Source organism: Leucoraja erinacea, chromosome 12, assembly GCF_028641065.1.
Source record: "Leucoraja erinacea ecotype New England chromosome 12, Leri_hhj_1, whole genome shotgun sequence".
NCBI classification, from domain to species: domain Eukaryota; kingdom Metazoa; phylum Chordata; class Chondrichthyes; order Rajiformes; family Rajidae; genus Leucoraja; species Leucoraja erinaceus.
The window spans coordinates 57,139,268-57,163,792 of record NC_073388.1 but is presented as its reverse complement, the minus strand read 5'-3'; the positions used below and the strand labels follow the sequence as shown (position 1 = coordinate 57,163,792).

At 43.7% G+C, this 24,525-nt stretch overlaps 1 protein-coding gene across 4 annotated transcripts in view; it reads right to left on the bottom strand.

The window, feature by feature from the left end:
• The window catches only part of LOC129702395 (uncharacterized), a 31,238-nt gene extending 11,887 nt beyond the window's left edge, over positions 1-19,351 (bottom strand). For 2 of the 4 annotated variants that reach the window (XR_008724376.1, XR_008724378.1), the window contains exons 1-2: positions 12,217-12,463; positions 3,328-7,568 (exon numbers count right to left, since the gene is read on the bottom strand). Coding sequence is in view for 1 of the 4 variants with exons in the window: in XM_055644173.1 (XP_055500148.1) it covers positions 4,516-7,530 (3,015 nt within the window). In the remaining 3 variants the exon portion in view is untranslated. Of the gene's footprint in view, positions 1-1,270; positions 7,569-12,216; positions 12,464-19,080 lie in introns of those variants that run through there. The other 2 variants (XR_008724377.1, XM_055644173.1) reach the window with 2 other exon arrangements.
• Between the last annotated feature and the right edge of the window lie 5,174 nt (positions 19,352-24,525).

Genomic DNA, 24,525 nt, shown 5'->3' with positions numbered 1-24,525 from the left:
ACCCAGTGGTTCTAGGTTTCTTGGTCTTCTTGGTCCTCCAAAATATTCCAAATGGAATTTAAACTGGAGGTGCTAACAAACAAGGTTGCAGGGTGACACAGGCTGGGTGAGTGGGCAGAAGCATGGCGAATGCAGTTTAATGTGGATAAATGTGAGGTTATCCACTTTGCTAGCAAAAACAGGAAGGCAGATTATTATCTAAATGGTGTCAGGTGGGAAAAGGGGAAGCACAATGGGATATGGGGGTCCGCATTCATCAGTCAATGAAAGTAAGCATGCAGGTACAGCAGACAGTGAAGAAAGCGAATGGCACGTTGACCTAGAGTATTGTGTGCAGTTTTGGTCTCCCAATTTGAGGAAGGACATTCTTGCTATTGAGGGAGTGCAGCGTAGGTTCACAAGGTTAATTCCCAGGATGGCGGGACTGTCATATGCTGAGAGAATGGAGCTGCTGCGCTTGTATGGTCTGGAGTTTAGAAGAATGAGAGGGCAACTTATTGAAACTTATCTTATCTGGACACACTAGAGGCAGGAAGCATATTCTAGATGTTGGGCAAGTCAAGAACCAGGGGCCACAGTTTAAGAATAAGGTGTAAGCCATTTAGAACAGAGATGAGGAAACACTTTTTCACACAGAGTTGTGAGTCTGTGGAATTCTCTGCCTCAGAGGGCAGTGGAGGCTAGTTCTCTGGATACTTTGAAGAGAGCTAGATAGAGCTCTTAAAGATAACGGAGCCAGCGGATATAGGGAGAAGGCAGGAACGGGGTATTGATTGTGGAATGTCAGCCATGATCACATTGAATTGCGGTGCTGGCTCGATGGGCCGAATGGCAGATCACAACTAATTTTCCAATGGCCATTAGCCATGGACTCCATGTTGCCTAGCTGGCAACATACCACGCTTAAAGATCTAGTGAAGTAAAGCTTAAAACATTAGCACATCATCTCCCCCCCCCCCCCCCCCCCCCCCCCCCCCCCATTTGGACTTGCTAAGTAAAAATGCTACAAAATGGTATACAAATTATATGGCAAACCTTTATTCTAAAAATGTTTATTTTTAGTAGAAGATAGAGGGAAACATAACACATTAATGAGAGGAAAAATATATATATATTTCCATCCGATGTAGATGTTTTAACTCCATTTGTGGAATTAAAACAAGAACCGGCTCAATGAAGACCAAAGAGACGACTGATACCAGTACAAGCATCAGACACTCCCATTCAAACTCAATATTCTGATGCTGCTTGACCCACCGACTGTTCCAAATTATTGCCATCAGGTTCCAAGGAATAGAAACTGTTCATGCTTAAAAAAAAAAACAGGCTTCACAGATAGGCGAGTGCTTGCCAGTGTCCCATTTGTGAGGTCTCAAATGTGCTGTGCAACTAGTGAAGTATTTTAGCAGGCACTCACTACTGTAACATTACTAAACTATGAACAGCAAGCTCCTACAAACAGCAATGTGAAAAAGGCCAGATAATTTAAATGTTAACTGAGGGATAAATAGTGAAGAAAATGCAGAAAAACTAAGTGGTCTACTTAATAACATTGTGGATTCTCTTGTGGTTAATTGAGAGAAATCAGGGGCTCTGTTCAAGATCTCTCTTGGAAGACTAAACAATGTCAGGGTGTTTGTCTGGATAGTGCTCAAATTTCTACTTTGGGAAAATAATCCAGACTCTTATCATTGCTACCAACTGTATCATAACTGTCAATTAAAATGCTCAAAGCTCTATAAATATTGAATTTTTAATACAAAGTGGTCAGATTAGCATGAGAATTTTAAAGGCTGGTTACCAAAGTAAGCCGTCTGTTTTTATCCTGTAGTTGTTACAATGTACAAGCCAGGAGGAAAACCATAAGCACTTTTAGTTTAGAGATACAGTGCGGAAACCGTCTTTTGGCCCACCAAGTCCGCGCCGAAAATGATCCCAGTGCATTAACACTATCCTACACTAGGGACAACTTACATTTATATCAGCCAATTAACCTACAAACCTGCACATCTTTGGAATGTGGGAGGAAACCGAAAATCTAGGCAAAAACACGCAGGTCAAAGGGAGAAAGTACAAACTCTGCACAGACTGGAACACGGTTCTCTGGTGCAGTAAGGCAGCAACTTTACCGCTGTGCCACCATGCCGCCCTTTGATTCATGTTAAAGAAATAAGGAACATGTTCACCCACTGAAGCCGCTTCAGAAACAGGACAAAGCTTGTTTTACCCCACTCACTCCCATCCACCGTCGTCCCCTCAAAATAATGTCAGACTTAACGGAGGGGTAGTGAGTGAATCTGCACGTCCACAGGGGAGGCATTTAATGTAGTCTTAGAAAAATCATAAATTCATAAGTTATAGGAGCAGAATTAGGCCATTCAGCCCATCAGGTCTACTCCTCCTTTCAATCATGGCTGATCTACCCTTTCCTCTCAACCCCATTCTCCTTCCTTCTCCCCATAACCCCATTGCCCATACTAATCAAGCATCATGACTTGGCCTCCACAACCTTCTGTGGCATTGAATTAATGTACAAGGGGGAAAGTTACTTTAAAAATGCAAACCGGATTTAAACTATAAGTTTAGGACTTAATTCAAATGGTACTACTTGGAACTTGGTGTAGATAGCAATCAATTAGAGTCAGAGTCATACAGCACGGAAACAGGCCCTGTGGCCCCATTTGCCTCTGCTGACCAAGATGCCCAATTTGATAGAACAATTCAATAATGGAGACCATGGTTATTTGAAAGATTTGGGATTGATTAAGGAGGACCCTTGCCAATCTTTCCGGATGGGCCAAACAAGCTACAATTGTTTACATAATGACCAACACCAATAATGAATCACTTGTACTCTGGCAATCATATTACTTAATCAATGACTATTACTTGCGTAGGAAGGAACTGCAGATGTTGGTTTAAACTAAAGGTAGACAAAAAGCTGGAGTAACTCAACGGGACAGGCAGCATCTCTGGAGAGAAGGAATGGGTGACATTTTGGGTCGAGACCCTTCTTCAGACTTCAATCCCAGCTTTTTGTGTCTATCCAAGGACTATTACTTGGTCTATATTGTTGAATTGGATTTCAATGTCATTCAACCAAGTTGAAATTCAATTCTAAAAACAAGGCCTGCCCAGGACTGCATACTTTTCCAAGCCATCTAAATTAATATCTTTAAAAGCACCAACATAAAGATTATCTACAGATCAGCATTTACCTCTACATTAATAATGTTTACTTAAAATTTCCCAAGCACCAGATTTATAGTTTACTTGTATATTTAAATTTAAGCAAAAATGCCTCTACATTTACAGCACACTATTTACCCACACTGAAGAGTTGAGCCAGTTCAGAGTCTGATTTTTTTGGTTCCTGGGTAGGCTCCTCTGAAGTTGCATGTGGCGATTGTTTCTTAATTCCAGGTATCTTGCTGATAACGTTAGGCTCTGTTTTCATAGGTATCTGAAAGAGAACAGTAGTTGCAAAAAAATAAAGATTTCTCCATTATAAATATTGCTCTATGAAAAGGCATACAGAACTATCCAAATGGCAGTAAGCACAGCGGCGCAGCTGTCGAGTTGCTGTCTTACAGCGCCAGAGGCCCTGGTTCGATCCTAACAACTGGTGCTGCCTGTATGGAGTTTGTACGTTCTCCCTGTGACTGCGTGGGTTTTTCTGGGTGCTCCATTCCTTCCCAGCTTCCCACAAAGATGTACCTATTTGTAGGTTAATTGGCTTTGATTTGAAAAGATTGTAAATTGCCCCTAGTGTGAAGGATTATGCTAGTGTGAATGGGGCCCACTGGTCTGCTGGACCTAGTGGGCCAAATGGCACGTTGCATCTCTATACTAAACTAAACCTCTGCCTCAGAGGGCAGTGGAGGCCAGTTCTCTGGATACTTTCAAGAGAGGGCTCTTGAAGATAGCGGAGTCAGGGGATATGGGGAGAAGGTAGGATCGGGGTACTAATTGTGGATGATCAGCCATGATCACATTGAATGGCAGTGCTGGCTTGAAGGGCTGAATGGCCTACTCCTGCACCTATTATCTAAACACTTTTTCAAGGCATCGGGTATGTGGCCTTGTGCTTAAAATGGCTAAAACGATTAGAATTAAAATTCAGTGCCAGTATTGGTGCAGAATAATGTGATGGTGCAGATAAAACAAACAGAAGATACCAGGTAGCATTTAGTGATAAACAGTTGCTCTTAAGCCTCTGTTGAATGATCAATCTGAAATACAAACCCTTTCTTCAGACATTGCCTGGCCTTTTGAATATTTTCCAAAGGATGATTTTTAAACACAAGTTCTAAACAAAATCATTGACTTTAGTCGAGATGTTTAGTTGGAGAACTTTATTCCTTCTTCCACCCACTACTCAAAACACATCACTGAGGCCTGGGTCAAGACCCTTCTTCAGACTGATCTAATGGGCCTCGACCTGAAACGTCACCCACTCCTTCCCTCCGGAGATGCCTTACTCAGATTACTATACGTTGGCATTGAGTGTTGTACTTATTGCCTCCAAAACCTGCTGCAGTATGAAGAGACTAATCTAGAATCACTGAAAGGCATGAAAAGACTACAGTTAAAAAAAACCCAACTTACTTTGGTGTTGACTGAAGTCTTGCTTGATGGAAGTTGGTTGCTGGGTGGCCTTTGCCCTGTCCCTACAACACTACTTGGCCTTCCTGGGACTAGACGAGGCTTTGGAAGGGACTTCTTCGAAAGGTTAGGTGGTTGTATCGGAGGCCTTCCTCCTCTACCCATCGAAGAACAACTTGGTCTAGAGGTTCCAGTAGACAAAGGTGTCGACTTCTTTTCACCACTACATTTATGTTCCACAGACGTCGCTCCTGGGTTGCCATTTTTCCTTCTGGTTATAGGAAGGTTGGAAAAAGGTTTGGAGGAACCTGCAGTTACTGCTTTGGATTCTCGCAACTGATTATCAGGTAGTGGTGCATTTATGGCTTTGCCACTGGAAGACTTAGGTTTGTTCTCATTAGATTCTGAACTCGAGTCACCCTTGGGAGCTTGTTTATTTGAACAATCACCAACTGCAACATGGGTGTCATTCTGAAGGGTGGAGGACGAGGTCTGGAAGGAGTAGTCAAATGGTGGATTTTCTATAAAACTATACTTCACTGCAATATTTGGGGTCGACATGCAGCCTGGAGCCCATTCTGAATTCACTGCATCAAGTTCCTCATTGTGCATAGAATTTCTCAAATGTGGATTTTTGACCAGGTCTGGAGGTCCTCTGGAACTGTTGATGTTTCCACCATTGCCTTGGTTGCCTTCACATTTTACAGAACACGCCGCATCATCTTTTCCCAAATTTCCCGCAGCATATGTATTGTTTGACGTACTACTGTCACTGTTAGACTGGATTCCCCGCAACTCTGCTGCAGAAATTAAAGTACTACCCTCACATTTGCTCAGTGGTACGAGACCATCCAAGTCTCTTGCAGATAGAGACGGCGTACAACTGGACAAGTTGGTAGTTTTGCCCGTTTTTTTAACTTCCAAGCCGATACCATCCTTTGATGACTCAAATCTCGCAATCTCAGAATTGGTCGCAGTCATGCTTCCGTTTAACTGCACCACTTGACTTGTAAGCCTGCAGTGTGACGAGGCAGTGATGTCACTGACATTACCTCCAACGCAGCTCTCAAGCTGCCATACATCAAGCGTTGCATTTTTTTGGTCCACAATCACGGTTTCATTTAATTGCACTTTTTCACCTGGTGATGGAGGCAACAAGGGAGTGGTCTTGCTGCAGTCATTACCCAAATTACTCTCATGCTTTGAAGTATCAAACGTTGCATTTTTATGTTCCAGAGTTATGGTACCATTTAATTCCACTTTATCTCCAATAGATGGAGGCAACAAGCAAGTGGCATTGTTGGGTTCATTTCCCAAATCATAGTCTTGCTTTGATGTATCAAACGTAGCATCTTTACAGTCATTCCCTGCCACGATTTCAGCCGCTTGAAGCTCTGTGGTTGTGGATAGAATCAACTTGCAACTCATCGAGGCAGTCGCTTTGCCATCATGACCAAGAAAGTCTTCATGCTTTGACTTTTCAAATGTTGCATTATGATCAAATGCCGTCATTGTTCCATTTAATTGCACATCATCTTGGACATTCAGGGACATCTTGGAATCCGACAAGATGGAAGCCGAGAGATAATTTCCATAGCTGGTTTCATGTTTTAATACCTCAAATGTTACATTTGCCAGAGTCATGGTTTCATTCAACTTGATCAAGTCTCCGCAACTAACACTGGGCACAATATTAGTCTGATCAGTTGGAGTCTGGAATTCATTTCCCAGACCAAAACTCGGTTTTGGCACACTTAGATTGTCATGGCTTGGCAAGGATCCTTTACACAAGAGCAAGTCTGTCTTAGAGAGAGATATTTTGGAGTTTGTAGAAGTCTTTGTTTCGATGACACTTTTATCAGTGCATTCATTCTCTGCCAGCATATTTGATGTATCATAGAAAACCATGGCTTCATTTGATTCCATTAAATCTCCCTTACTCAAGTAAGGTCTACAGGTGGGCGACAAGCTCACAAGATTTCTGGAATAACCTTCCGACTTTGACACATTTGTATCTTCATCCTTGAGATCATGAGGGTCGCTCAGCATGGTGGTGTCATCAAACTGAATCAAATTATGTGGAGAATAGGGCAGATTTCCTGAGACAATGCATTCATCTTCTGACATGGAACTAAAAAATGAATCTTTAAGTTTTACGTCAACTTCAGTATGGATTAGTTGACATCCAGCATCCTTTAAACTATTTCCTGGCAACTCAGCGGTATAGCGAATTTGTGGGGATTTTACTGGAGAGATGTCTGAACACGAGAGTACCGAGAAATCAATCACAGGCTCTTGATCTATTCTAGAATTGTCCATGAGGCGTGGATTTCGTGCATAGTTGCTTTCATTGCTCATTTGAGCAGCTATACGCAAACACTCTTGTTTGACAAAGCTGGGTAATAAACCAGACAGATTATGCGGCTCGATAGGGATATCTGGTAAGTGGGCTGAAAGTGCTGACTCGGGCAGAAGGGTATTGCTGGCAGCATCAATGCTGGGCAGGTCATGCCGTTGCATAACCTCATCCACGCTCTTGCGCCTGGCATCGTTGTCACCAGAACATGGGAGAGAAAATGTTGCATTGAGCTGGTTTTCTTTTGAGCATGCAGCTTTTGTAAATGTAGTGTCCATCTTCCCACCCATCTTTCTGAGCTCATTCTGATTGAAGGAGCCCATGCTGTTTCGCCTACCTCTAAGAGTTGAAACACTTGATCTTGGCAATTGGTTCCTAAACGATTTCAGGTCGTTGGCTTCAATGGTGGTTTTCCTCAATCCAGTGGGTTGCTTTCCCAGACTGTTAAGTAGTACATTTTTTCTGCTCTGCAGTGGAACTCTACATTTTGCTCTTATCTCACGAATCTCTTTAGCTGCGGCAGGTGCTGCATTCTTCAAATTCCTGGAGGAAAACTCTTGTTGCAGCATGGCGTTATGTAGATAGCGAGGATCTCATTGGAGTCAATCTGGCAATGATCATTTATTAGCAAGGATTGGGAATAAAAAAAGAAAAGCAGCATATTAGTTGAGCGGCAACAGTATTTTTTCTATCAACAGTTCCTTACAGTCAATGGCAAGGCTTTGGGTAGTGTTGCAGAGCAGAGGGATCTAAGAGTGCAGGTACACAGTTCCTCGATAGTGGCATCACAGGTAGATATGGACTGTGGGGGGGGGGGGGGGGGGAAGAAATTAGTTTGGGGCGGGCGGAACGGCACAGTTGGAGATTAACCATGGGTAAAATAAAGAGCTATATACAACCTAGGCCCCATAATGATAAATCAGAATTGGAAGACAGGATAAGAAAAGGGTAAACAAAACTGCTGGAGAAACTCAGCGGGTGAGGCAACATCTATAGAGAGAAGGAATAGGTGATGTTTCGGGTCGAGACCCTTCTTCAGGCTGATGTGGGGGTGGAGGGGGGGAAGCAGGAAGAAGAGAGGAAGCGACGGAGACAGTAGGCTGTGTGAAAGCAGGGAAGGGGAGGGGAAGGAGGGAGAAAGCAAAGACTACCTGAAATTGGAGAAGTCAATGTTCATACCGCTGGGGTGTAAACTACCCAAGCAAAATATGAGGTGCTGCTCCTCCAATTTGTAGTAGGACTCACTCTGGCCATGGAGGAGGCCCAGGATAGAAAAGTCGGGTAACGAATGGGAGGGGGAGTTGAAGTGCTGAGCCACCGGGAGATCAGGTTGGTTATTGCAAACTGTGCGGAGGTGTTGGGCGAAGCGATCGCCAAGCCTGTGCTTGGTCTCACCGATGTAGATTAGGAACAGCGGAAGCAATAGATGAGGTTGGAGGAGGTGCAGGTGAACCTCTGCCTCACCTGGAAAGACCACTTAGGTCCTTGGATGGAGTCAAGGGGGGAGGTAAAGCAACAAGTGTAACATTTCCTGTGGTTGCAAGGGAAAGTGCCCAGAGAGGGGGTGGTTTGGGTGAGAAGGGACGAAAGGAGTTACGGAGGGAGCGGTTAAAAAAGGGAATTTCTTTAAAGTCAATGAAATGGGAAGGATGGCAGCAATAGAAAAGAAAAGCTGCTCTTGCAAAATATCTATCAAAATGCCTTTCCAGCATTAAACTAGATGGTTTAAACGAGATTAAAATTTGAAGAAAAGCAAAGCGATGCTGGCACTAACTAGATTATCAATATATAACTAGATTACCGATGATTTGTTTTAATCATTCTGAATCGCAATAAACTCGTCAAAATTCAGTTAAATATTAAAATATTCAGCTGGATGGTCTCAGCGTCATAGAATACAAACCAGGCTTCCCGTGCATAGAATATCTTAGGTCAAAAATCAAAGTCCAGAACTACATTTATAATTTTAGGCCATCCAAACAATTAAACTGCAAACAAAACCCTCTGATGTTTAGTTTAGTTCAGGGTTGCAGCGTGGACATAGGCCCTTTGATCCTTCTAGTCCACGCCGATGCACTACACTCTGTTATCCCACTTTCTCACCCGCTCCCTGTATCGTTTATTTTAAAAACGGCTTCCAAGGCGAGGACACAATTAAATTCAAAATCGGAAATTCACACGCACACCTTCCATTTTCAATATAGGGTGATTTCACGAAAGGTCACTGGAGCGTAGATCCTGACCCACGCGACCGCAAATTTTAACTGGAGGGCACTCGTCACTTCCGGTACATGTTAGTGAATGGGAAAACACGCACTTTCACACCCGTTAAAAACATCAAAAACGGCCAGTTTTTGAGCTGCAATTTACTGTGCCAGTCGGGGTGACCGTGAGGCACAGCTATCTAAATTTACAGTGCAAAAGAAAGATAGAAACTAAGGTAAATTCAAGAGGGAGCTGAAGGTGCAAAAACAGTAAGTATTATTGACTTTTTAATCTTTATTCATTTGTTATATGAAAAGTTTTAAAAGTGAGAAATCCGTCAGTAAAATTGCAAAATCGCCCATGGTTCTCAGGTGGGTTTTATCATGCAAAATAAAAACGCTTCAGAAGCTCCATTTACCATTTAACTAATCGTAAACTATCAATGCGTTTTGAAATAAAGCATCTTAAGCATCTATAGCTGCGACCAAATCTGCTTTAATACTCTCTTCTTGTTGCACGTGCATGACGTTCTTGTGCACATTGTCTATCCTGCTCACAGTGGGTGCCCAATCAGGATTGTTGAAATCATTCCATGCTGCAGGCCAAAGATCCTATAGCAGAGCAAGATGGGTTACTCTCACGCAAACATGAAGTACGTTCATGGGCGGATTCATGGACGATTTTATGCCTCATTTTAGCAACCTGCCTCCGCCATCTTGCTCCGCTTTCTTGCTTCCGGCCAAAGATTGGATCCGCAGCGAGGAGAAGGAGTGCGGGGCAGCGGGGAGAAGGAGTGTGGGGCCCGGGGCAGCGAGAAGGAGTGTGGGGCAGCAGGGAGAAGCAGTGTGGGGCCCGGGGCAGCGAGGAGGAGTGCGGGGCAGCGGGGAGAAGGAGTGTGGGGCCCAGGGCAGCGAGGAGAAGGAGTACGGGGCAGCGGGGAGAAGGAGTGTGAGGCCCGGGGCAGCGAGGAGAGAGAGTGCGGGGACCGGGGCGGCGAGGTGAGAGAGTGCGGGGTCCGGGGCGGCGAGGATGCGGGGCCCGGGGCGGCGAGGAGAGGGGCATAGTAGGGGGGGGACATTGTAGTAAGGGGGCAGGCGAGAGAGTGCCGGGGGGGATAAGGACTAGTGTGTGTGAAGTTGCAGGGAGGTTTACAATGTTTCTTATTTACAATGTTTCTTATTTAATGTCCCTTGTCTAGTCTGAAATAAAGTTCATTATTGGATTAGAAGAAATATAATTGTGTGTGTTATATACATTTATATAATTTTCATGTATGTGTTGATAAACATTTTATTCTTTAACAATAATCTACAGAATTATGAACTAACAGAATTATGAATCTAACCCTATAATCACGCACAAAATGTCCCCCCCTGTCAATCACCCTGCGAGTCGGGTCGGTTCCGGTTACTACAAAATCAACTCAAACACTGCTTGTGAGCCATTTAAAAAGAAATGATTTAAAAAACATTAAAAAAGACAATTACCAGAATCAAATTTTATTCTTGACAAGAAGTTTGAACTGACAGATTTATGAATCTAACCGACACAAACTGTTGCCCCGCAACATTGATTACAGTGCGAGTCGGGTCGGGTTAGGTAGGCTCAGGTTGCTAAAATGGGCGTGGAAAAATGCCCATGATCCCCTCCATAGCGTACTACACGTCAGTCCATTGCATTTAGCAGGAGTAGCCTATCTTGCTCTGCTATAGGATCTTTGCTGCAGGCTGTCTGTTATTAGATGATAAATAAATAAGTAGTTTGGGTGATTGTGCAGGCTTTAAACAAGAAACATTGAGAAATATATTTTGGCAAATAATAAAATGTCCTGATTTTGTCCAACTAACAGCTGACAATTATCCCATTCCTTAGCTTGCATCCGAGTAAAATTTATTTCAAAACGCATTGATAGTTTACGATTATTTAAATGGTAAATGTAGCTTCAGAAGCGTTTTCATTTTGCATGTTAAAACCTACCTGAGAACCATGGGCGATTTTGCAATTTTACTGACGGATTTTTCACTTTTAAAACTTTTCATATAACAAATGAATAAAGATAAAAAAGTCAATAATGCCTTACTTTTGATGAAATGCAGCGAGCAAACGCGATAATTCCCGATATTTTGGATCTTTAAATCTCCACGACAAATGTCCACTAAGCACTTCCGCTGTTTTTGCACCTTCAGCTCCCTCTTGAATTTACCTTAGTTTCTATCTTTCTTTTGGACTGTAAATTTAGATAGCTGTGCCTCACGGTCACCCCGACTGGCACAGTAAATTGCAGCTCAAAAACTGGCCGTTTTCGATGTTTTTAACGGGTGTGAAAGTGCGTGTTTTCCCATTCACTAACATGTACCGGAAGTATCGCATGTCCTCCAGTTGAATTTTGCGGTCACGTGGGTGCGGATCTACGCTCCAGTGACCTTTCGTGAAATCACCCTATAGTCACAGCTCTGATTCAGCCAAGAAACAAACGAACTGAACGGCTTTCAGTTTAGAGATAAAGTGACCTTTCACCAACCGTGTCTGCGCTGACCAGCGATCCCCGCATACTAACACTATCCTTCACACTAGGGACAATTTACAATTCTTACCAAAGCCAATTCACCTACAAACCTGTACGTCTTTGGAGTGTGGAAGGAAACGAGAGCTCCCGGAGAGAGCCCACGCGGTCACGGGAAAGACAGGGCCCGAGGTCGTGATCGAACCCGGGGCTCTTGCGCTGTCCATGTACCCCCCCCCCCCCCCCCCTACACTCAATATGCTGTTACTCCGCAAATGAACACAGGAATGCCTTGAAGTGTAAACTTGCAACACGATGCGTATCAGTTGATCTTCCGCAGAAATTATAATGGTCAGCTCAGGGTGAAATTGAAGACTGACCCGTGCAGGAAGGATCTGCCGATGCCGGTTTAAACCGAGGATAGACACAAACAGCTGGAGCAAAGTCAGCGGGTTAGGCAGCATGTGGAGAAGACTGGCCTGTTGCTTTAAAAGGCGTGAGAAACAGACACGGCCCTCTAAAGAAGGGTTTCGGCCCGAAACGTTACCTATTTCCTTCGCTCCATAGATGCTGCTGCACCCGCTGAGTTTCTCCATCATTTTTGTGTACCTTCGATTTTTCAGCATCTGCAGTTCCTTCTGCTCGAAGATCTTTGACACGGCCCTTCCCTGGTCTGTTTCAAACAGTGCGCACTCACTGCCCATTGGTCAGTGGGGACCACCTACTCCACCCTCGCATCCAATCAGCGCTTCTTTCCAGCAACGGTGCACCTCGGTTGGCTATTCCTGCCACCAATCGCCAGGCCGATTGCGTGCACTTGCTGGAGTCTGGTCCAAAGATCTTGGGCAAAGATCCTAGAGGAGCAAGATAGACCACTCCTCGAAAAACGCGTAGTATCACGTGTGTGATCGTCGACGCCATTTTTCGAGGCATTTATTGGGCTTCCCCCACACTGTCATGGCGTCCTTATCTAAATTTCATCTCACTGCTCTGCTATCAAGTATTCTAATCGTAAATCTAAACGACCCGACCTGTCATTCTTTAGGTTCCCCAATAAAAAAGAAAGGTGAGAAAATATTTTTATTATTTTCAGTCGATATTCTGTCGTGAAAATGTTATTTTCTGTTCTCCCATCAACGGCCATTGGGAAACTAGGTTTGTCGGTACATTAGAAAGTTATTAGACTTATTTTTAATAGATCTTTACTTACCATAATAATAAAGACAATTTTAACACTTCTGTATATTTTAGGTTTTGTTCTTGTAAGGGATTTATTTCCAAAATATGGCCCGCGGACACATCAGGTCCAGTGACCAGGGGATTTTTCGAGCTCAGATTCGTGTCCGAGAATGCGGCGGCTGTTACCTATTATATCCCTCGAATTGTCGAGACATCACAAGCAAAGATCACAAGCCCGCCGTGAAGAAGGGTGCAATCAAATATTATACAACTCTGCTCTATCATCTTTGGGTGCAATGGTGGGCCGGGGGGTTAGGCGGCGGCGGCAATCAAAGATACGAGAGGAGCTCTGCTCTATAATCTTTGGTCGGAATGGGACGGCTGCACGTTATAATGTGGTATCGTTCCACTCCCTCTCCCCCATCTCCCTGTCCCCCATCTCCCTGTCCCCCATCTCCCTCCCCCCTTCTCCCTCTCCCCCCTTCCCTTCTCCCCCCTTCCCCCATCTCCCTCTCCCCCTTCTCCCCTCTCTTCTCTCTCCCCTCTTTTTCTCGATCTCTCTCTCTCCCTCTTTTCTCTCGATCTCTCTCTCTCCCTCTCTTCTCTCGATCTCTCTCTCTCTCTCTTCCCTCGATCTCCCTCCCTTCCCTCTCTCCCTCCCTTACCTCTTCGTGAGAGTTGGCAGCTCTGCTATGCCTTGGGTCCAAAAGAGGATAGAAAGAAAATACTTAATGGTCTTTGTAAGAAGATTTTAATAAGCTCTTCTACATTTAAGGTAAATTGACATATTAGAGGCAAAATACATCTTCAACATACAGATCTCCACACAACTGAAAACAATTGCATTTAAGTGATATATCATCCATTGTTCAGGCATGTAGTTATGATCATCTTTTTTCTTATTAGTTAATCCTAAATGATATCTCCTGTAATTTCAGATGTCAACAGTGGGTCCAGAATACTCATTGACAAGATCTCCTGCACCGAACTGCAGAGTATTTGTCAAATAACTGCCGTCTTATGTACATTGTGTGAAATTGTGATTTGTTAACTGCACAAAACTAATGCAAATGGCGATATATTTATTATTGTATCTACGTTGGACATTTTGCTCTTTGGTGTCAGAACGCGGGGTGGGAGATTGCAACCTTCACGTGGTCCGCCCTGTTTCGACAAATGCAATCAACCCGGTGTGCACAGTCAAATAAGATCAAATAGAACAAGTTGTCCTACAACTTTAGGCTGTGCACGCCATACGCAATAAGAAGAAGAAGAAGTGTCAGAACGCAGTCTGAAGAAGGCTTCCGACCTTCAACGTCACCTATTCCTTTTCTCCAGAGATGCTGCCTGACCCACTGAGTTACTCCAGCATTTTGTGTCTATCTCTGTTTAGATTGGACTCGTGGGTGGAGATTGCGGCTGGTCTGGTGATCTAGAACGAGGGCCAAAGTCTCAGAATATGGGTCATGATATTTAGTAATGAGACAAGGAGCAGTTTCTTCACTCAAGGGCTGGGAATCTTGGAATTCTTTATTGCGTGAGATGGTGGAAGTCGAGCCCTTGAAAGGAGAGATATTTTTTTTCAAATACGAAAAGGATGAAGGATAATGGAGAGAATGTGGGAATAAGGTGTTGAGTTGCAGGATCAACAATAATCTTACTGATGGTGGTGTGAACTTAGATGGCTTATCCTTGCTTCTATTTCTTACAGAGACACAGCACGGAAACAGGCCCTTTGGCCCACCGCGTCCGCATTGACCAGCGATCCCCGCACACTAACACCATCCTACACACACTAGGGACAATTTACACTTATACCAAGCCTACAAACCTGTATGTCTTTGGAGTGTGGGAGGAAACCGAAGATCTCGGAGAACACCCATTCAGTCACGGGGAGAATGTACGAACTCAGTACAGACAGCACCCACTGTAAGGCAGCAACTTTACTGCTGCACCACCATGCCGCCCTTAATCCACTAGGGCACTAGGTTACAATAAACTTCCTACATATTCCAGGAATGCATCTCATAAAAATGGGAGAGGTTTAAATGCATTGTAAAATCTGCTCTCAGTTTCCTAGATCGGTATTGCTCTAATGGCCTCTTTGTATCATTTTCTTTGATTTAAACCATCCATTGTTTTGCATTTAGATTTTATTTTTCCCCTGTGGATCACAAGGCACTGTTTGTTTCAGGGGTGACTCTAATCTCCGGCGTAATTTGACAAGACAGCCAAGAGCGCTAACACAGGCAGTTCAGAGCTGCTGCCTGTATTGCATGAGAGAACAAGAATGAGACCAACTTGTTTTTGCAGATCATCAACCCTTGACTGATGTTATCAATGCCGATGGTGACTCAAGGAGACTCAACCAGGTGGTGGTTTACAAAGGTCCATGCCCATTGTTCCTCATGGCATACCACCAGCCTCAACAGATCACCTAGTCATAGAGTCTCACAGCGTAGAAGCAGGCCCTTCAGCTCAACTTGCCCACGCTGGCCAACATGTCCCATCTACACTAGTCCCACATGCCTGCATTTGGCCCATACCCCTCTAAACCTGTCCTAACCATCAAATAACCTAACAGAACTGTCATATGAGGAAAGATTTAAAAGACTAGGCTTGTATTCACTGGAGTTTAGAAGGATGAGGGGGGGTCTTATCATATTGTTTACAGTGTACTATGTTTACAGATTCTGTTGTGCTGCTGAAAGTAAGAATTTAATTGTTCTATCTGGGACAAGCTAGATGCAGGAAATTGTTCTACATGACAATAAAACACTCTTGTTAGATGCAAGGGGATCTTATAGAAACATCTAAATGAATAAAAGGACTGAACAAGCTAGATACAGGAAAAATGTTCCCAATGTTGGGCGAGTCCAGAACCAGGGGCCACAGTCTTAGAACAAAGGGGAGGCCATTTAAGACTGAGGTGAGAAAAAACTTTTTCACCCAGAGAGTTGTGAATTTGTGGAATTCCCTGCCACAGAGGGCAGTGGAGGCCAAATCACTGGGTGGATTTAAGAGAGAGTTAGATAGATCTCTAGGGGCTAGTGGAATCAAGGGATATGGGGAGAAGGCAGGCATGGGTTATCGATTGGGGCTGATCAGCCATGATCACAATGAATGGCGGTGTTGGCTCGAAGTGCCAAATGGCCTCCTCCTGCACCTATTTTCTATATTTCTAGAACACTCATCCAGCAATCCTCGAGCCCACCAGCTCATCCCGTAGTCAATTCATCAGCTTTTCCATAAGAACTTCCATCAGTTCTTCCAAAAGAATGACAATCAGCCAATCTCGATTACCCTCAGCCCATCAAGCAGCCCCTTAATTTGCACAGAAGTCTGAACTATTGAATGCTCACTGCATCTCTTTCCATGTCAGCAAGTTAATATCCAGCTGCATATGAACCATGTGAAAAATGAATAAATAGATGCATGTGGTGCAGTGATTTGTGCAGCACTATAGGCCTGGAGACCAAGAGGAGTTCACCATTGAACGGAGTTTGAACGGGGGGCTTGAGGCCCCCGACCGAGGAAGAACAAAAGGAAGGGACTTGAACTTTATTTCGCCTTCCATCACAGTGAGGAATGTGTAGGAGTCACTTTGGTGAATGTCCGTATTAAAATGTGTTTTTGAGTGCTGTTGCTTTTAATTGTATGACTGACCTGGCCAATGAAATTCCTCGTATATTGCAAAACATACTTGGAAAATAAAATCTGATTATGATTCTGAAAAGCCTTTCCCTTCCATACTCTTTCCTCTTTTTGATCTTTTTGCAGCTGACTGCCTTTCTGTACTTGTTGCAAGAGATTGTCGCGGCATCCAGCATCCTCGGAGAATGTAGAATTAAAGGCAGAGGCAATGCCAGTTTTAAAGATGGTTATTTGCCTCAAGATTGGGTTATTGTATCTCCAGAACCTCCCCAGAGGCTCTGGGAGACACAAGGTTCAAGAGGGAACACAAAAAGCCTAATTAGGAAGAATATTAAGAGTAAGATTTTCAATTAAAATACTGTAATTGATGGAAACTTGCCTTTAAAATGGTTCCTGGATGAAACCCCGATGGTTCTCACATTGTCTCTTTAAATATACTCTCCTTTTCACACTTGCATTAAAACACACAGCCACCACCATTCACAGTGATACTGCCCGGCAGTCTCATAATTACAGTCAACACAGCTACCTTGACAGCCACACAAAATGATGTAAATAAAAAATTGTTTTCCTTGTTTAAGAAGTTCAATTTAGAATTATTTGAAATTGTGGGGGTTTGGTACGATATACTGCTGACCCACAAATGGGTTGCTATAAGTCATTAATATTTAAAAAAGCCATTTCTAGAAAAAAACAAGAAGGTGCCCATGTTATTTGACCAACTTATCAGATGAATTTAAATATGTAGGTATGTATGCATTAGTTTTGCTCCTAATTCCCTTTTCCAATCATTAATATATATGGTAAACAGTTGCAGCCCCAACACCAAGCCCTGTGGCAAAAAAAAATCCAGAAGATTAGTCAAACATGATTTCCCTTTCATAAATCCATGTTGACTTGGACAGATCCTTTTACTGCTATACGAATGCCCCATTATTGCATCTTTAATAATTGACTCCAGCATCTTTCACACCACCAAAGTCGGGCTAACTGGTCTGTAATTTCCCGTTTTCTCTCACGCTCCTTTCTTGAAAAGTGGGATAGCATTAGCTATCCTCCAATCCACAGGAGCTGATCGTAAATCTATTGATCGTTGGAAAATGATAATATATATAAATATATATGTATGTGTATATATGCATGTATGTGTATATATGCATGTATATGTGTATATATATGTGTATATATATATATATATGTATATATATGTTTATATATGTGTATATATGTATGCATATAAATGTATCAATATGTATGTGCATTTGTATGTGTGCATGTGTATGTATATATGTGTGCGTATAAATATATATATATATGCATATATTTATTATTACTGTATAATTATATATATAATTGCCTTTATGGTTTATGTATATCATCTTACAAGACAAATAAATTAATAGTGATGATTTAAATCAAAGTTGCTTCTGATACATGAGAATAAACTTTATTATCTCTAACTTGCCTCTCACACACAGACACACATTCATATAAATATATTAAATATATATACGTTAAATTTAATTTTTTGCAGTGTGTGTTAAAGCAATACAATGCAAGGGAAACTACACAAAGGAGGGGGCTGTTCCCGCTACAAGATACTCGAGGATCTTTGCTTTGGATCAAAGATTATAGCGGAGCTCTATAATCTTTGCTTTGGATCACAGCGGGTGGCATACCGGAAGTCGCGTGTCGCATTGAAAAATGGCGGCCGTGACGTTCCGTCACGTACTACACGTCAGCCCATTGAATTTCGGAGGAGTGGTCTATCTTGTCCCTCTAGGATCTTTGATCTTGGGTGTGATCCGCACGCTGCAGGAATCTATAGGATCTTTGGCAGGAACGGAGCAGGAAGGAAGTGCAGACGCTGCTTTAGAGACACGCACACAGACACAGCTGGAGTAACTCAGCGGGTCAGGGTCTCCACCCGAAACGTCACTCATTCCTTCTCTCCAGAGGTGCTACCTGTCCCGCTGAGTTACTCCAGCATTCTGTGCCCATCCCTTGCGACAGCTTTAACTGAAGCCGGCTGGCGCTCCACTAACCCCAGCACAGTCCTTTCCCTTCACCATGGCAGACTGCATTTGCCGTCTGAAGTTTAAACTACCCCAGTGACAGCGAGGCAACCATTTCAGACTGCATTTGCCGTCTGAAGTTAAAACAGAGCATGTGTTTTCAAACAATTAGCTGCGTAGGAAGGAATTTCAGGTGCTGGTTTACACCGAAGATATGCACAGAGTGCTGGAGTAACTCAGCGGGGCAGGCAACATCTCTGGAGAGGAAGGATGGCCGACGTTTTGGGTCGAGAACCTTCTTCAGACAAAGTCAGGAGAGAGGGAAACCAGATGTATGGAAGGATACAAATAACAGATGATTGAAAGGTATGAAATATACAAAAATCAAATCAAATTTGACTTTGAACATTTCGCTGGGCTGCCCACTTGCTGCATTTACACGCTTAGTATTGAACAACAGCGGCATGAGCAGGAAGGTTTTTGCGTCTATCTTCGGTTTAAACCAGCATATACCGTTCCTTCCTACACAGCTACATGAACAACCTCGTGACGGACGGACTTACCCTTCTGTCCCTTTGCGTGCGACATCTGCAGCGGGAGGATTTCGGTTTTTATAAACTCCGCTAACTCTTGTCATTGGTTGGGGTGCAAGCAATATTCATTGTCCAGGGTACTAGTTGATTGATGCGAAGCACGTCAACGAGCATGAACCAACGACGACCATCCAATGCCAACGCACGCATATGCCGTATTCGCAGTCCGGGGTCCGCCACGGCGGGCGGGGCCTCCCAACAAGCTTTGCTGTGGAGATGTCCAATTGCAGTGGCTTGTTAACGTTCAAACCAAAGATTCGATAGCAAAGCTTTGCTGTAGGATCTTTGCTTCAAACTCTCTGGTGATTCGGCCGTAACTGCACCCGTGGCATAAACTGAAATTATATAAACATGATTGAAAGTTTTATTTAACATTACTTTCTGAGACTTATTCACTGTTTAAAGATAAACAGAAATGCTGAAAATATACAACGAACCCTCTTGTCCAGACTCCTGCCCAGAGTGTGGGAATCGAGACCAGAGGACATAGGTTTCAGGTGAAAGTGGGAATATTTGAAAGGAATCTGAGGGGTAACTTTTTCTCATAAAAGGTGGTGGGTGTTTGGAACAAGCTGCCTGATGAGGCAGTTGAAGCAGGGACTATCACAGCGTTGTTGATAGCACCTGTATTTATTACCTTACTTTAATTACCCCTGAACAGGTGGGAGGGGGGGGGGGGGGGGGGGGGGGGGGGGAGTGGGCAGATGGATGGCAGATGAAGTTTAATGTGGATAAATGTAAGGTTACCCACTTTGGTATAAAAAAACAGGAATGAAGATTACTATCAAAATGGCGTCAAGTTGGGAAAGGGGAAGTACAACAGGATCTGGGGGTCCTCATTCATCAGTCTATGAAAGTAAGCATGCAGGTACAGCAGGCAGTGAAGAAAGCGAATGGCATGTTGGCCTTTATAACAAGTATAGGAGCAAAGAGGTCCTTCTGCAGTTGTACAGGGCCCTGGTGAGACCACACCTGGAGCATCGCATGCAGTTTTGGTCCCCTAATTTGAGGAAGGTCATTCTTGCTATTGAGGGAGTGCAGCATAGGTTTACAAGGTTAATTCCCAGGATGTTCAAGAAGGAACTGCAGATGCTGGAAAATCAAAGGTAGACAAAAATGCTGGAGAAACTCAGCGGGTGCGGCAGCATCTATGGAGCGAAGGAAATAGGCAATGTTTTGGGCCGAATCCCTTCTTCATACTGAAGCAGGGTGGGGGCGGGGGGTGTGTGTGAAGGTGAAAGGAAGAGGATAAGCCAGAGGGAGAGCTGAGAAGGGGAGGAGGCAGCAAGGGCTACCGGAAATTGCAGGTCAATGTTCAGGTCGCTGGGATGCAGACTGCCCAAGCGGGATATGAGGTGCTGCTCCTCCAGTTTCCGGTGGTGCTCACTCGGGCAATGGAGGAGGCCCAGGACAGAAAGGTCGGATTCGGGATGGGAGGGGGAGTTGAAGTGCTGAGCCCCAGGGAGATCAGGTTGGTTGTTGCGGACCGAGCGGAGTTGTTCGGCGAAACGATCGCCAAGCCTACACTTGGTCTCACCGATGTAGAGCAGCTGACACCTAGAGCAGCGGATGTAATAGATGAGGTTGGAGGAGGTGCTGGTGAACCTCTGGCGAACCTGGAACGACTGCTTGGGTCCTTGAATGGAGTCGAGGGGGGAGGACACGTGTAGCATCGTTCTTACGTTCTCCCTGCAGACCGTGTGGGGTTTCTCCGGGTGCTCTGGGTTCGTGCCACATTCTAAAGAAGTACAGGTTTGTAGGTTAATTGGCTTTGGTTAAAAAAAAAAAGGTAAATTGCCCCAGTGTAGGATATTGCAGTGTTGATATTGCTGGTCGGCACGGACTTGGTGGGACGAAGGGTCTTTATCTGTGCTGAATCTCTGCAGTCTGGGTGAAACATAAAGCCAGAGGGAGGTGTATAGGTGGAAGGGTTGTGTTTGGGGGTAATAATGACATATTTAGAACCATTCCACGGGCATACGATTTCAAAATGATTTCCAGCAAGAAATCACATGCTTATTTACACTTGATTACATGCAATTTCCCCTCTGGCTCTGAAGCGAGAAACAAAGAAACATAGAAAATAGGTGCAGTAGGAGGCCATTTGGCCCTTCGAGCCAGCACCACCATTCATTGTGATCATGGCTGATCATCCACAATCAGTAACCCGTGCCTGCCTTCTCCCCTCTCCCTTGATACCACTAGCCCCTAGAACTCTAATTATTTTCAATCCATCCATTGAATTTGCCTCCACTGCCTTCTGCGGCCGAGAATTCCACAAATTCACACCTCTTTGGGTGAATTTTTTTTTTCTCAGTTTGAAATGGTCACTCTTTTATCCTTAGACTGGTTCCTGGTTCTGGACTCGCCCAACATTGGGAACATTTTTCCTGCATCTAGCTTGTCCAGTTCTTTTATAATTTTATATGTTTCTATAAGATACCCCCTCATCCTTCTAAATTCCAGTGAATACAAGCCCAGTCTTTCCGATCTTTCCTCGTATGATGGTCCCGCCATCCCGGGGATTAACCTCGTGAACCTACACTGCACTGCCTCAATAGCAAGGATGTCCTTCCTCGAATTAGACCAAAACTGCGCACAATACTCCAGGTGTGGTCTCACCAGGGCCCTGTACAACTGCAGAAGGACCTCTTTACTCCTATACTCAAATGAAAGAGATACCAAGTCCCCAGTCAATGCTACACCCAACCAGTCAATGGAATCTGCAGCTCCAATTATTTCCTGTTTCCTATAAACATGAGCAGCATCACCATAGAAACATGGGTTAACACATCAGTCACATGAAATAGGAAATCTCTTTCCTGCCACTTGGTGGTGCATCAGTTTAATTCTGCATAAAAAGAACTGACTTTAATTTGAGCCACAGGGTGGCAATATAATGACCAGGTTTTTATTGCTACACACTGACTTCAATAGAACATCTGTACCTCTGCAGCACCAACTACAAAGATAAAATGAGTGTACTGACTGAAACCCCTCGTACAACCAATGGAACAGTGGGAGTGTTCTTGCAATGAGCTGTGATATGGAACGGGATAAAATGATGTGGTTAATATGGAACAAAGTGATGGAGGAAGTTTAATATGACCCGCAAAATGCAAACAGAGTTGATGAAAAATGGTCAAGATGAACATAAAGCTAATCACAACTTGCAACTTAAAGGGCCTGTCCCACTGTACGAGGTAATTCAAGAGTTCTCCCAAGTTTCCCCTGATTCGAACTCGGAGAATTAAGGTAATAGCCGTTTGTAGGTACTCGGGGCTCTCGTGGATATTTTTCACAGTGCTGGAAAAACTTCACGAGTTACCGCGTTTCCCGAGTACGAGCCGCTACGAGACATCCACGAGCTCTGACATAGCCGCTACGTACATTCTACGTACCTACCACGAGTTTGATTTTTTTTTAAACTCGGGAGAGCTCTTGAATTTCTTGGTACAGTGGGACAGGCCCTTAACGGGTATGCAAATATTAAAGAGAGACAACTTTATTTTATCTAGTACCCTATGCAAACTCAGTGTCTCCTAAAGTGCTTTGCATGTAATTTAAATCCTTTTGAAGTGCAGATGGTGTTGTACAGTGGGAAAACAATAGGGCACCACATCGCTATGAGAATTGATTTAAGATGTTGAATAGAGGAGGTGATTTAGTTTTGTTTAGAGATACAGTGTGGAAATAGGCCTTATGTTCCACCCAGATCACGTCGACCAATGATCACCCATACACTAGTTCTATTCTACACACTAGGGACAATTTACAGAAACCAATTAACCTACAATCCTGCACTTCTTTGGAATTTGGGAGGAAACTGGAGCACCCAGAGAAAACCCACATGGTCACAGAGAGAATATATAAACTCTGTACAAACAGCACACAAGGTCATGATCTAATCCGAATCTCTGGACCTGTAAGGTAGCAACTCTACTGCTGCACCACCGTGCCACTGAACAGATGTAAGTTGAACGTTCTGCTGATAAGGACGTTTCTGTGCCTATAATTCAATGTGATTCTATGTGCTTGGCTGTATGGAGTTTGTATGTTCTCCCTGTGACCTGTGTGGGTTTTTTCCGAGAAATCTGGTTTCCTCCCACACTCGGAAGACGTACAGGTTTGTAGGTTGGCTTGGTATAAATGTAAAATTGTCCCTAGTGTATGTAGGATAGTGTTAATGTACGGGGTTGGCTGGTCGGTGAGGACTTGGTGGGCCGAAGGGCCTGTTTCCCCAATGTATCTCCAAATGAAACTAAACAAAATTAAAAGGTAAGACAATATTTTTGAAAGTGAGTACTTTGCTCAGTTTTACGAGGCTTAATTCTAAGTAGATTTGATTTCCATATTCCAAGTTATCTAACAGGAAATTGTTGCTCAGAAAATTCAGGCCCAATGCCACCTGCGAAGAAAGGTGGTGCTGAGAACTAGTTGAGGTAGAATGCGGCACGGTAGAGTTGCTGCCTCATAGCGCCGAGGACCCAGGTTCAATCCTGACTCTAGGTGCTGTCTATAGTGCTGACTATAGGTGTGTGGAGTTTGTACGTTCTCCCTGTGGCCTCATCGGCTCTGACCTCCCTACCGTTGAGGGGATCTATCGCAGTCACTGCCTCAAAAAGGCTGCCAGCATCATCAAGGATCCACACCATCCTGGCAATTCACTCATCTCCCCGTTGCCTTCAGGTAGAAGGTACAGAAGCCTGAAATCTGCAACATCCAGGTTCAGGAATAGCTTCTACACCACAGCCATCAGGCTATTAAACTCAATTCAAACACAATGCTGAACATTAATAGCCCATTGCACTTTATCTGCTTATTTATGTGTGTGTATATATATATTCAATGGTATATGGACACGGTGATCTGTTCTGTATTTTATTTATACCTGCAATATTCTGTTGTGCTGCAGCAAAGCAAGAATTTCATTGTCCTATCTGGGACACATGACAATAAACTCTCTTGAATCTTGAATCTTGAATATTAACACCAATAGGAAATAGTGAATATGTAAATAATCCACATATTTAATTTGCACTATGGAGATAAAAAGTAAATTTAGTTAGGGGAATGGTCATTGTTCACATTTTCAGAACTGCATCAAATGAACTTTGAGTATATGCAAACAATTTTACAAATATGGTTGGAGTAAGAGATACTTAACAAAAGGAAAATTACAAGGAAATAGTTTGTTAGGCAAAAATGTTGGCATGGCTGAGGTCCATTGGCTGAGGGCCATGACTGCAGCAAATGGAAATTTCAGAACAGTTTATGTGCCTTGGATAATCATGTCGGTACAAAATACACCTGGGCCTTGCCTGGGATGGGCCCTGCTCATTATACCTAGAGAGCATGGACTGGTCTTTGAAAATTGTGGCAATGCATGGTGTATTTTGCATGCAGGATCAGTTT